Here is a 13165-nt window from a genome sequence, read left to right as displayed (position 1 = left end):
ATTTTTTTTTTTTTTTTTTTTTTTTTTTTTTGATAGCTGGGTATCAGGAACCTCATATAATGGCCCACCCCACTCATATCCGAAGAGGCTTTGTCCTACACGGCTACACCCAAAGCCTGTCCTAAGAGAGATAATAAGGGGTTTTAATTATCAAACAACTATCTAAGATGAGAGATGAAATATCTTATGTAGATATTGTTAAAAGTTATTAGGTTTTATCGTCTTATGAGAAGTTTTCTCATTCTTTCGGGGTGAAAAAAGAAAGGGAAGTTGTGGAAGAAGATTGAAGTTCACTTTTGGTAATTTCTAGATTATTGGCTGAGGATGATTGGTTGGACATCGAGGAGATTTTTGTTTCTTGTTAAAATTATCGAAGTTTTTAGCTCAACACTTGAACCCAAGACATCTCGAACCCTTACCACTAGGGGCACCCCTTGGGATTCCCTTATCACTACTATTCGTCTTTGCCGTGTTTAATGTGAATAAAAACGAACTGCTACTATCACATTGAACTTTGAAGGATATGTTTTTTTTTTTTCACAAAAGTTGAATTTAGTCCATAACTTTGCAAGCTGATGCAGGTTCAGCGGGAAACTCATTGCGACTCTCTAAGCATGCTGATGAGGATGGTTTTAGTGGTGCAGAAGGCATTCCTCTTAGACGGCAAGATTCCTTGAGGTTGCCTTGATGCCTAAAAAACAAGTACTGGTTTTGTTCAGGTTTTTCATGCCGACATCAACTTGTATTCTATCACAAATTTCTACCCCCTTGATGTTCCTTTGTGGATAAAGTAGAAGATAGAAAGGTGAGAATTTTCTATCATTTCCATTCTATCTCCCAAGACTTGACCATGAATGGGGGTAATGCCTATTGCCTTTGTACACAAGTTCTTGCGACTCCACAAAATTCATATGAAAGATGCAAGCCAACAGAATTCTTTATCAATCAATTGGTAATACATATTGCCTCTCTCTCCACATATCACAACTCTCTTGGCTTCTCTCTTGGTTCTTCCACTTAACCATTTCATTCTAGATGTTGCAAAAAATCACCTTGGTTTTCTTTATTCATGTCGTAAAATATGGGTTCGTGATGTCATATCAAAAGCAGGTAGCACTCATGAGAAAGGTGAAGGTGATTGAAACTTCCTTTTATTTCTTGGTACTTCTCTAAGACACGACTTGACCCATTCTTTCAAAAGAAGGTATACATGTAAATGAACAATCACTTTTATGTTCATGTCCGGATAGGGAATCATTCAAGTTCAATCAATCCTTTCAAGTAATTTTTGTATCAAAATCGGAAGATGCAAAATGAAGAAGGGCCAAAATTAATGTCTGACCTGTATCATAGTTAAACGTATGGAGAAATATTTTATTAGAGAACAGAGAGTGGACACAAAGGTTGATTTGCAAGTTGATGGCTTTGTGAAGAAATGGTAACATCATTAGCATTAGTTCATGTTGATCTATCAAAGATTTTGGTTTTCTGGCCTCATCTCTTCCATCTGCACTATTTTGCAAAACTAGCAGAATTCAGCGTCCAGCATTGGCTGTGCCATCCCATAATATGTTGGCTTGAGTTATAAGTAAACACCTAATTTAGTTTGTCACGTCTAGACTGAATTACATCTGGCTCGACTTGGATCAAGATTTCTGGCCTTTCGGCTTTGGCATTTGCTTTAAGAGGTCAGAAACAGAAGCACAGTGTGTTGACTTGTAATTGCAGTTTTCACAGCAATACTGCAATAGTTGAATAACCCTGACGCACCTACAACCATGTCAATCCACACACTTATCAGGGACACATCAACTTACCTACATGCAAAAGCCTTCACCCATAACACACAAAAAAAAAGTCATCAACATCTAAGAGAAGTGTAATGAGTCATCTAAGAGTTGGTATTTGTCGCCCGATTCCAGGGAATATAGAATTAAACTGGCCTAAATTGCTAATCCACAGCAGAGGAGGAAAACAAATGAGCGGCCGTTTGATCCATTGGTTTGGATGGATGGAACAATTGTTTTCTAGTAGATTGTCCAAAAATTCAGCAAGATTATATCAAAGAACAATTCACAGAAAACGAAAAAACAAAAGACTAAAAAACCCGAGCTTTAACCATGGATTTTTTAATATATCCTTCCTACTTTTAGAGTTATTCATTCTACATTTAAGATGGTGATATTGAAAATGATATCACCATGTATGAAGTGAGAGACATAGATTGGTTACAAAAGATGCACGTAGTATAATTTGAATATGGCTGAGCCAAATTACACAAATTGGGACAGAATATTGATATATAGTTCAGAACAAATTATCAAGTCACAAAAAATGGAAACTAAAGAACATCCCAAAAAAACTGGCTATTGGAACCTAGTCCAACTCAACCCTACACCTCAAACACAAGTTTCAAAAACCCAACCAACCCAACCCTGCACCCCAAGCTTCAGGAATACAACCAATCAATCCCATGGGTTCCAAAATCCCAAGGTTCTTGATTTCGAACCAGGATCCCAAATGACATCTCAAAGGTTAAAATACCATTTTGGGAAATTGAATGGAGAGCTGCAACCTAGCTTCTAGGTTCCCCAAGCAGAAGCTGTAGCCAAGCAGCAGAATACCTTAGCCTCCATTACTCTTCAATCGAAGTGACATATTCAATGAATAAAAGTTTAGGAGACATCCCAATATATTGAAACTTCATAGGGACTTGAGACCAGTCCGAGGGAAGTTGGATTCAAGGGCTTGAAAGCTGGAACCTCCGAGGTTATTGATGAATCTATCAAATTGGCTTTTTTGGAAATGGGGTTGATATCCTAGGCATGCGTTCTATGAAGTGTTCCGAAGAGAAATGCATAAACTTGATGTGGAATTCTGTTTGTGGATCAGCAATTTGAGTTTAAAACAACATTTTTCCTGAATCAGGACAGCAAGTTTTCCAAGAATCACATCGTTACTAAAACAAAATCCAGCTACTTGCTGATCAGAAGATAATCATAGAACTACAACAGACACCTTATGTATACAGTATACAGCTGTACACACACACACATAAAAATAAACAAACTTCAACATCCATTCGACATAATGCCTGTCAAATGTATGATCAATTCCAGTGGACTCAAAATTTGAACTAAACTATTGAATTTCCACATTTTGAACAACCTTCCAGCAGAATTTTGATCGCATATAGAAACTACTGACAAAATTTTGAAGAAGAACGACATGTTTTATGGTGTCTGACATTCTACAAATTTCTTAGGCACAGACACAGACCTCCGTAATCTATTCGAAATTTCCCAAATCAAGGACTACAATACTTGGTCTAAGTGCGTGAGTCGATGAACCAAACACGAAGAGAAATGAAACGGATCAAACATAGGGAAAAGTAAAAGCCCAAACGTTTTCCATACAGAGGAATCAAATTAAAACGCATTTCTGCTTTATAGCTTAATTCGTTCTTTGCTTGATCTCACGACAGACGGAGATAACTGATAATTCAAACGGAAGAAAAAACGCAAAGCACAAAGAATATACAGCAGTCCACAGTTTCGTCAACAGATACAGGAAAACAAAGAAAGAAATAAAATTCAAATTCAATCCATCTATCCTCTGATTCATGCAAATCACTAAAACGAACAAGATCAAACATCGATGAACAGAACAGCCTAGAAACTTGAGAATCTTTCATCGGAGATTCCTCGCGAAACAAACACAAAAGGAAAATCTTAATCTAAACTTACTTGTGAGGAAGAAAGTTATTTTTGGAGAGACAAGCTTGAATGTCACACGCCTCCTTCTTGCAGGGTTCTTTGCTCGGCTGAGGCATCTCTCTCGACGCGATGTTCAATTCGAATCGCTATGTTCATCAAATCATTATATATATAATTCGTACTGTTTAAACGTGTTCACCATATTTAGATTAAGTTGGATGAAAATTTTATATATTAGCATTTTTCTTTTATTAAAAATAAAATTTTAAATAAATGACCTAAACTACCTTGCCCAATTTAATATTAAAAAATTTAGAACCCGAACAACTGAGTTAGGTCTAGAAAAATGTTTCGGCTCGACTGGATTCAACCACTGAACACCCTCTAGGGGAATGCAAATGCCTTTTAACAAAAAAAAAAAAAAAATTGTTTGTTCAAATATGTTACCCAACGGGTGACATGACCCAAAGATAATAGCTATTTAGGAGTAGAAAATCAACAACGGAAAGTAAAAGAACCAAAAATGACTCGTCATTATGTTGGGATAAGGTAAATAGCACCGTCGGGTGGGCTTGAACCTTGCACAAAGGGAGAGATGTCATCCAAGTTCCATTGACCAAGACATAGAAAACGAAGGATATCGAGAGTTTCTAGAGGCTAGAACTTTAGCTCGCACATACAAAAATGAGAATAAACCGTGGATTGTAACAACCCAAGCCCACCGTTACAAAATATTTGTCCTTTCTAGGCTTTCCCTTATGGGTTTCTCCTCAAAGGTTTTTAAAACGAGTCTACTAGAGAGAGAATTCTACACATTTATAAGCAATGACTTGTTACCCTCTCCAACAGATATGGAACCTCATATATTGGTCGTATAGGTAAAGACAATCTCTACCTTGGCATGAGATGCCACATCAAGCCATCAATATTGTAGAAAAATTGGGGATCAATAGTGATTGAAACGAAGGCAAATCACCCAATTGCGCTCGAGACATTCAACCCGTTGGCTACAAACACCGTACTAATCACCCCGAACCTGCCAAATGCAGAAGCTAGTCTCTTGACCTTCATTTTTAGAAATGAAAAAATAATTCTTTAAAACATAAGATATCATATCAAAAAAACATGCAAAAATAACAAAAATAATTTTCTATTAAAAAAAAAAGAAAAAAAAACAAATTCAGTACGAACAGACGCATTGTTTACCGTAACATCCTATTTTTGCATTCCATTAATCTCTCAATTAATGCGTTCTTCTGTTTCTTCCACACTCCCATCACACCCACACAGAGAAAAAAAGAAAAAACCGCGAGAAAATGCATTCATCCGTTCATCCATTCATCACTCCAATGCCATGCATTCAATCCCCATTATGCATTCTTCTTCTTCATCTCCTTCGTTTCCCCTTTTCGATCTCAAACATTTCACATTCAAACCACAAAATCCCCAGCCGCCTCCATTTCCTACAGTTTCCAAACTCAGATTTCATTGAAGATCCCCCACTGGCTCTCTATTTGGGGTTTTGAATATCAATCTTGTTTAGGGTATGGAGAATCCGTTCTTTTCCGTTTTCCAAACAAACCCATGTTTGTTTCTGGATCAAAGATCAAATTTCATTGCCTGTCTTTTGATCTTCTTCTCTCTCACCTGCTCCTTCTCGCCCTCCTGTAAGTATTTTCCTCTTCTTTGTATGTTTTGTTTGTGTTCTGTTTCGTTTGAACGAAGGGTTCTCTTGTGAAGGAATAGAAGAAATTTAATATAAACCTTATAGATTGAAATACAGATGAATATGATTCCTTGGACCCTTATGCCAACGTTACTATCACATGGGATTTCTTGGTGGAGAATGGAGATACTTTTGATGTAAGTATCACTGTTCTGTTCCTGGTTTTTCTGCTCAATTTTTAGTTTATCCCTGTTATCATCTATGATATTCGATGAACTTAAGAATGTTTATAAAAGAGCCTTGTGTTAGAATGTTGTTGTTCTGTCTTATCTTAAGATGATCTATGATTGAGTGGATCCATGAATTGTTACTCGGTATAGACTGCAAATGGATAGCTATAAACGAGTTTGAGAAATAGTTTATCTAATAGATATTAGACATACATATCTCCAATCTTTTGGGATCCCACATCAATTGGAGGAGGGAACATAACATTACTTTTAAGGATGTGAAAACCTCTTCCTAGCAGACGCATTTTAGAAATCTTGAGAGAGTCTAAAGAGGACAGTATCTATTAGCGGAGGGCTTGAATTGTTACAAATATACTATACATACTTTAGTCGTATGTTTTCCTATCTAATGGAAAGGTTTTCTTGATCTAATGTATTTAGCTTAGGAAGGTTGTTCCTGTAAGCAATGTCATATCGTTTTTTCGTTGTAAGATAATGTCGTTTCAAACTCATTGAACTATCGAGTCTTGGGAGCTCATTCAACTACCTACAACTTCTGCACCTCTCGTTTTTGTTCAAAATCAATTCATTATGTTAAACGTTACAGGTGAGAGTTTCGTTATACAATTTCCAACTGTTTCGTCATGTGGAACTTCCTGGTTGGAAACTTGGCTGGTCATGGAAAGGTGATGAGGTTATATGGAGTATGTGGGGGGCAGAGGCTACTCAGCAAGGAAATTGCTCCAAATACATAGGCAAGGAGCTTCCTCATTGTTGTGAGAAGAAGCCTGTGATAGTTGATCTTATGCCTGGAGCTCCTTATAAGTTGCAGGTGGCCAATTGTTGTAAAGGAGGTGTGCTATCTTCCATGAGACAAGACCCTGCAAACTATGGAGCTGCCTTCCAAATGAATATCGGGAAGTCTGCTGGGAAGGGTGTAGATAGCAAGATGCCTGCAAATTTCACTCTGGGGCTTCCTGGCTATACTTGTAGTGACCCATTTCAAGTCTCTCCAACCAAGTTCAGTAAGGATGGCGGTCGTCGGTGGACACAAGTTCTAGGTAATTACTTGATGAATGGTTAACTTAAAGGTCACTTTTAGATTGAGTTGAGGTGTGGATATCTCTGTTGGTTCTGCTGAAATCATGGTTCTGCTGCAATGTCGTAGCTTAACCGAACTCCCTCTCTGAGATCTGTATATTATTTCTGATTGTAGAAACATGGAACATGACATGTGTTTACTCGCAATTCCGATCATCACCAGCTCCGGGGTGCTGTGTTTCATTGTCGTCCTTCTATAACAGCACCATTGTTCCTTGCCCTCAGTGCAGCTGTGGCTGCCAAGGGATAGAGGGAACGAAATGCGTCGAGTAACGTTCCACACTTATCTCCTTGCCAATTTTAGGCTATTTGTATGACAAGTAAAATCTTCTACTGTCCAAAAATATTTTACAGGTCAGGTGAAACTCCTTCTGTGTTGCAGCTTCCACATGAACACTACACTGCTGAAGTAGAACCATTGGTGAGGTGTTCACAGCATATGTGCCCAATAAGGGTGCATTGGCATGTGAAACAGAGCTATACACAGTATTGGAGGGTAAAGATAACTATCACAAATCTAAACTTTGCCAAGAACTACTCTCAATGGAGCTTAGTAGTGTTGCATCCCAACTTGAGGAATATTACTCAAGTTTTCAGCTTCAACTACAGCCCTCTCAATCAATATGGTCACATAAGTAAGTTCCTCCACTGTCCATTTGATCTTACGAGTTTGAAAGACGTCCTTTTTTATGTTTGAAGACTCGACCATTTCTCTCGGTCGTATTTGAGGTACTTTTGAATCTATTGAAACCCTTTTTTAGTCATCAAACTAGCATTTCTCTCAGAAGTAATGGTAAAAATTGTACTAAAAAGGCTCTCTGAAACATGTTTTTTAAGGCTGAGTAAAGTCTTGTTGTGCTTTCTGAAGATGACACAGGGATGTTTTGGGGGATACAGTTCTACAATGATTTGATACTCACATCAGGAGAAAGAGGGAATGTTCAAACAGAGATGCTTCTCCAAAAAGATTCAGAAATTTTCACTTTCAGAGAAGGATGGGCGTTCCCAAGAAGAATTTTGTTCAATGGGGATGAATGTGTAATGCCACCTCCAGACCAATATCCAAGGCTCCCAAATGAAGCTCACAGGGCAATGGCCATGGCCGCCACGTTCAAGGTTTTATTCTTTTTTTCTCTCTGTATTCTAATAACAGAGGAATTCAGTAGATGACAGTGCAATGGAAGTTACAAGCAGCGAGTATAGCACAGGTTTGCGTTTTATTTGCATATGGTTCTGATGAGAATTTTAGCTGAGACGATAAGTTTTTCTCGTTCCCTATTATTATCATTGTTTTTAGACATTATTCTTCGAACTTTTTTAAAGGTGACCAAAATCAGTCCCGTACAAATTGTGGCCATATGTGTACATTATAATGCATTAGAGTCGGCTTACTATATTATCAAGCTTTCACCATGAATGAGATATGTGTTCCAATTAATCTTACAAGATGTCAATCTAATTGTCTGTGTTGGTCCGTTATGTATTACCATTAAGTCTTTGATACCATTAGTAAACAGCCTAAACTCACCGTTAGCAAATATTGTCTACTTTGACCCATTACATATTGCTACTACATGGTTTTAAAATGCGTTTCTTAACTGTGAGGTTGACAACAGTATGTAACGGACTAAAGCGGACAATATCTGCTAGCGGTGAGCTAACGGTGATTTTGGACTGTTTACAAATGTATCAAGCCAGGCAATGGGTGGTGTGCCAACAAGAACGCTGGCCCCCAAGGGTGGAAACCTTTCCCTAAAAGACACATTTTAAAATTGTGAGGTTGACAACTACACGTAACGGTCTAAAACAAACAATATGAGACATGAGAGAAAATTTTGTTATAAACGTTAAAAAGAGTGCTGAAAAAACCTGGTACAGTTGGGAGCACAAGCCTAAAGTCAAGTCAATGATCTGCAAAGAGAAGACACTGTATCACTGTGGGAACAATTTGTGAGTTTATGTACCAAGATACCATCCAACGGCATAAATTTAACCAACCAAAAAAAAATTCTTGAATAGAATGTCGAAACAAAGCTTATAATTGACCGCAATCAACATAAAATTACAACACCAAACTAGTTTACGTTGATGAGGCCAACAATGCCATAATAGCCACATCATAGACCTGCGACACAATGTGATGGGGCTTGTGAAGTAATGTACTGCTAAGTAACTGCTCTACCACACTGCTCGATAACCCAACGGGACGAACATAAAAATATTTCGATCAACTCAGCCATAAAAATGGTTAAAACAAGTCTGAAGTACATGGAGGGAGAGAGATTAGGCAAGCATTCCATCCGTAAATCAGAGATTTCAATGGAATCATGTAATTATTTCTCACCGTGATGCATTACAGATACTGAATGTCCAAACAGCACAGAAGATGTTCACACTGTGGGAGCGGAACTTTTTTGGAGGAAAGTTAAAAAATGGTGCTTACAAGTGGTGTAAATTATAATTGATTAGACATACAGTACAGACAGATACCACCTCCGGTAGGCCACATACCTCATGTTGAACAAACAAGACAACGGCAATGACCACCAGGTGCATGCATTATGAAGATGTTAACTCCAGGAAAAGGTAGGAAACAGCGGCAAAGAATTAAAAGGAGACCTGAGAGAAACAGAGAGGTACCAAGACTGGAAGCAATCAGCTTGTCTTGCATGAAGTGACGATCATTTTCGTTCACCAATTTGGCGAACGTTCCCAGGCACAACACGTGAAGTCAACCATGAAACCTAACTGCGCACTGGACCTGTTACTGGGTCACAACTTGAACCAGAATCCTTTTGCTTCAAAGAAAGATTTGCAAATTGACTGTCAAGGTCTTTGCTTGAAGTACGCCGATGACTAGAAGAAGGCCGTAGTTGTTGCAGTTGTTGCTGCTGATGCACAGCTCTTAACCTTCCAATCTCCCTCTCCAGTACTTCCTGCTCCACTGTATATAGTTTCATCTTTTAGCTTTCTTGTAGAAATAAAAAGGATAGGGGAATATCATACTGCTCATAACATGCCAGGTAAGTGTTCTTTCAAAACATGGAATTGTACAAAGTAAAATATCAAGTTTGGATCACAGAAGTTTAGGCTTCTATAAAATTCATCAGCTACTTGTTTCTGCATGCAATTCGAAAACTTTCCATACACTTCCGATCTCAGAAAACATAACATGTGTAAGTATATTAATAATATATAAGAATAAAATATATTTTAAAACATATTTTAAACGTGACCCTGTACTTTTTTTGTAGAACCATCTCGTCCCTACAAGAACTAAAATGAAATAATTTAAAATACAAGGATCAAATAAGGAATGCTCTAAATAATTGATTTAAGCTTTTTTAATCGTAATTATTTTCAAGGAAGCCTATTGGGTGAGTTTTTGTTTATTAATTTTAGATTATTTCGGATTGGGCTGATTTCTAATAACCCTTCTTTTATTTATCTATTTCTCATGAAATGAAATTCCTTGCTCGGTTTCCTTATTCAAAGAGAGAGAACTCCAGCAATCATTCTCCAGGAGGAAATCCCTACCTTAATCGATTTCTAGCCCATCATAGTTTCGTCAAAAGATCTATGTAATAATAACATGAAGTTCTTTTGCAGATAAATACCATAGTTCATGATTAAAACACAATTTTCCCAAATATATCACAAGTTAAAATATCAACCTACGTATCATATATATATAATATATATATATATATATGTATGTATGTATGTATGTATGTATGTATGTATGTATATGTATACATACTTACCAGCCTACCCTACCTATGTCTCTATCAGTATACAGAAAAGGAGAGATATCTAGTGAATAAGGGCTTACAGTATTTAATTAGCTGCTCTTGAGCTAAACTCTCTAACCGCTGCTTGAGGGATTTGTTCTCCATGCTAAGAATAATATTTTGCTGGTTGAGAAATTCAAGCTCAGCTGAGACGTCAGAGCCCTCTGCCTATGGAATAACAAATTTGAGGTGTTCTTTGAGCTTTTACATCAACTACATGGAGCCACTAATTCATAATTTCATCATATACTGACCTGCAAAGCTTGTACTTTCCTTTCAAGCTCAGCTATATATTGAAGTTTCCGAACCCTTGAACGCTGAGCAAATTGCCTGTATAATTCTAGAACAGTTAATGCATTAAAAAAGAAAAGTGTAGAAATACAATAAAATTGTTTACTCCCATACCATGTTGAAAGATTAGAGACGATGATAAGTGTTCAAAGACAGAAATAGAGTCAAGGTGTGGAGATTTGATATAGAATATTATTTTTAAAAAAATGCATAACATAAAAATAAAGCCATAAAATATCATATAAAATAATGTCCAATAAGACATGGGTTTTATGAAAAACTTAATGACATAGATAACAATCTTCATTGAATTACAAATTCCTAAAAGAATTTAAAATACAGTTAATAAGTGGTAAGCAGGAAAAACAATAATAAGGCTGGACATATTCAATTAAAACAAGCACTGCAGGTCTAGATGTTAGCCAATTTTGAGTCCAGGGTATACATGAAAATACTAAAACAAAGCAAAACATCATATACATACTGTTTGGCACGTTTATTTTCGGTATCCGACCCGGATGATTTTCCATGAGACATGTCTTTCCTTTCAGAAGAGATTTTTGGATCGTGTGGACCAGACTCAGTTGGATCCTGTTTTTCACTTTCTGTAGAAAGCAAACCATCTGCCTCCTGCGGAGGGATCAATGGTCCCGAGGTATGAACAACAATGTTCTCCCTGGGAGAACGAAGAGCCATGGGATTATTCATGGCAGACAAAGATGATTCCCACACCCTATTCTTCTGCTTTGTCACATTCGCTTCAGTATAAAATGAAGCATGCCTTGCATCTCTCTGACGATCAAATTCTTGAGATAACCAAGAGTGTCCAGGAATAGAATTTGTATATTTGAAGTCTTCTTGCACGATACTATCAAAATTAGCATTAGCAGAATCTGTATATGCAAAGGAGTCACTTGATGAACGTCGATGACCAACTCTGCGAACAGGGGTCTCCGGCTCATTAAGAAGATCTTCAAGCCAAGAAGGCTGCTCCTCTATTAGAAAGCTTTCAGAAGAAGTTCTTTGATGGTAGCTGTTACCATCTCTTGGTCTCTGAACAGCTTTTGCTCCAATTGCAGTATTGGGAACATATTCAGTATATGATGGAGAAACACTAGGGAAAGGACTTTTAGGAGGGAGTAGTGCATGTTTTCCAGAACTCATAAAATTTCTGACGTTGGATGACCCTTTTGAAGTTGCCATGGTATAAAATTCGAGAAATTCCTTTGCCTGTAACATGATGAGAAATATCTCAGAAACAGATAAACATGGACAACAGATTAAGGTTAAGAAGCAATAAAAGAGCAGTCCAAAAAACATCAGCATGTATAATTAAATTCTTCGCTGATATGCAAGAATAACTTGTTACATTCATAATTCATCAACATTTTTCCATGGGAACATTCATGTTGCTCGCTCGAATGCAAAGCAGTTCTCTGAAACCATGAACTATGCCACGAAGTGGCACTGAAAAACAGAGGACATTCGATAGCAGATCAGCCAGAAAAACATCAAGTAGTCAAAAGGCTGGAAACAATAAGTTCACTAACTATGATAAATTGAGGGTACCCAACCAAACAAAAAGTATCAAATAAAAGTCGAAAATCTTACACAACCACACCTGCCAGTAGGTCCCAAAAACCAAAACCATTTACCCTTACCCAATAGTTAAGTAAGAACTAGGCAGAGAAGATTAATACCGATCATTATCTTCTCATCTAAATAGTAACATCAGATGATTCTGGAGAGAAAGATGTAAAATCCTCCCATTTGAATTCCCTCCCACATTTCCTCAGCAACCATAATAAAACCAGAATGATGCATTCAAAAATAAAACGAATTGAAAAACAATTCCAGCGATGAGAAAAATGAAGAAGACAAACAAAGAAAAAAGAATCAAGATAGGAAGGGTGGACGAGAAAGGAGGCGAATAAAAGGCAAAAAAATCAGAACAAATTCAATCAAATGCAAGCGGGAAAATGGGAAATAATTCCTCTGTCATGTAGAAACAGAAGGAAAACAGACGAGAGACAGAGAGAGAAGGAGAAATTAACCTTGGTGGCGACGGAAGAACGAAGATCTTAGTAGAGTAACGCGAAAAAGGAATGAAATCAAAGCGAAAATGATTTCAAAATTCACCTTCTTTCTAGGGTTTGTATTTCCAAATTCCACCCCCACCTCTCAAGATGCTGAGCTTCCCTCTCTCTCTCTGTCTCTCTCTCTCTCTCCCCTCTTTTCCCCCAAGTCTGAGACTGAAATTAAGTGGCAGGAGACTTGGATTGAAAATTTTAATTAGAATAATTAAAAGTAATAAAAAAAATTTATAAATTATCATTTTCCAGCTTTTTTTTTTTTTTTTTTTTTTTTTTT

The 13165-nt window shown here is 37.2% G+C and overlaps 4 protein-coding genes across 8 annotated transcripts in view; 2 read left to right on the top strand and 2 right to left on the bottom strand.

Annotated features, from left to right (window-relative positions):
- The window catches only part of LOC111447359 (probable magnesium transporter NIPA4), a 6895-nt gene extending 5916 nt beyond the window's left edge, over nucleotides 1–979 (top strand). Inside the window, exon 9 of the mRNA XM_023086490.1 lies at nucleotides 582–979. Within this exon, the coding sequence (XP_022942258.1) occupies nucleotides 582–688 (107 nt within the window). The 3' untranslated portion in view covers nucleotides 689–979. The remainder of the gene's footprint in view (nucleotides 1–581) is intronic.
- Nucleotides 980–1161: 182 nt separating this feature from the next.
- On the bottom strand, nucleotides 1162–3876 carry LOC111447360 (cx9C motif-containing protein 4). Its single transcript, XM_023086496.1, has 2 exons — nucleotides 3747–3876; nucleotides 1162–1770 (listed from the first exon to the last, which is right to left on the bottom strand). The coding sequence occupies exons 1-2, from the start codon at nucleotides 3830–3832 to the stop codon at nucleotides 1647–1649; spliced, it is 210 nt and encodes a 69-aa protein (XP_022942264.1). The 5' UTR covers nucleotides 3833–3876; the 3' UTR covers nucleotides 1162–1646.
- Nucleotides 3877–4945: 1069 nt separating this feature from the next.
- LOC111447357 (COBRA-like protein 6) lies at nucleotides 4946–8070 on the top strand. Its single transcript, XM_023086483.1, has 6 exons — nucleotides 4946–5383; nucleotides 5500–5579; nucleotides 6220–6673; nucleotides 6829–6982; nucleotides 7068–7348; nucleotides 7582–8070. The coding sequence occupies exons 1-6, from the start codon at nucleotides 5263–5265 to the stop codon at nucleotides 7881–7883; spliced, it is 1392 nt and encodes a 463-aa protein (XP_022942251.1). The 5' UTR covers nucleotides 4946–5262; the 3' UTR covers nucleotides 7884–8070.
- Nucleotides 8071–8922: 852 nt separating this feature from the next.
- LOC111447358 (uncharacterized protein At4g06598-like) lies at nucleotides 8923–13067 on the bottom strand. Of its 5 annotated transcripts, none has more exons than XM_023086487.1 (5): nucleotides 12935–13067; nucleotides 11280–12025; nucleotides 10759–10834; nucleotides 10546–10672; nucleotides 8923–9657 (listed from the first exon to the last, which is right to left on the bottom strand). In XM_023086487.1, exons 2-5 carry the CDS (start codon nucleotides 11996–11998, stop codon nucleotides 9458–9460), a joined length of 1122 nt encoding a protein of 373 aa, XP_022942255.1. In that variant the 5' UTR covers nucleotides 11999–12025; nucleotides 12935–13067; the 3' UTR covers nucleotides 8923–9457. The 5 variants fall into 5 exon arrangements, with proteins under 5 accessions (XP_022942255.1, XP_022942254.1, XP_022942256.1 ...); XM_023086486.1 differs by having other exon boundaries at nucleotides 12850–13066; XM_023086488.1 differs by lacking the exon at nucleotides 12935–13067 and adding an exon at nucleotides 12457–12843.
- Between the last annotated feature and the right edge of the window lie 98 nt (nucleotides 13068–13165).

Source organism: Cucurbita moschata, unplaced genomic scaffold (assembly GCF_002738365.1).
Source record: "Cucurbita moschata cultivar Rifu unplaced genomic scaffold, Cmos_1.0 Cmo_Scf00009, whole genome shotgun sequence".
NCBI lineage: Eukaryota > Viridiplantae > Streptophyta > Magnoliopsida > Cucurbitales > Cucurbitaceae > Cucurbita > Cucurbita moschata.
The sequence above is the reverse complement of the archived record's forward strand: the minus strand, read 5'-3'. Positions and strand labels throughout refer to the sequence as shown.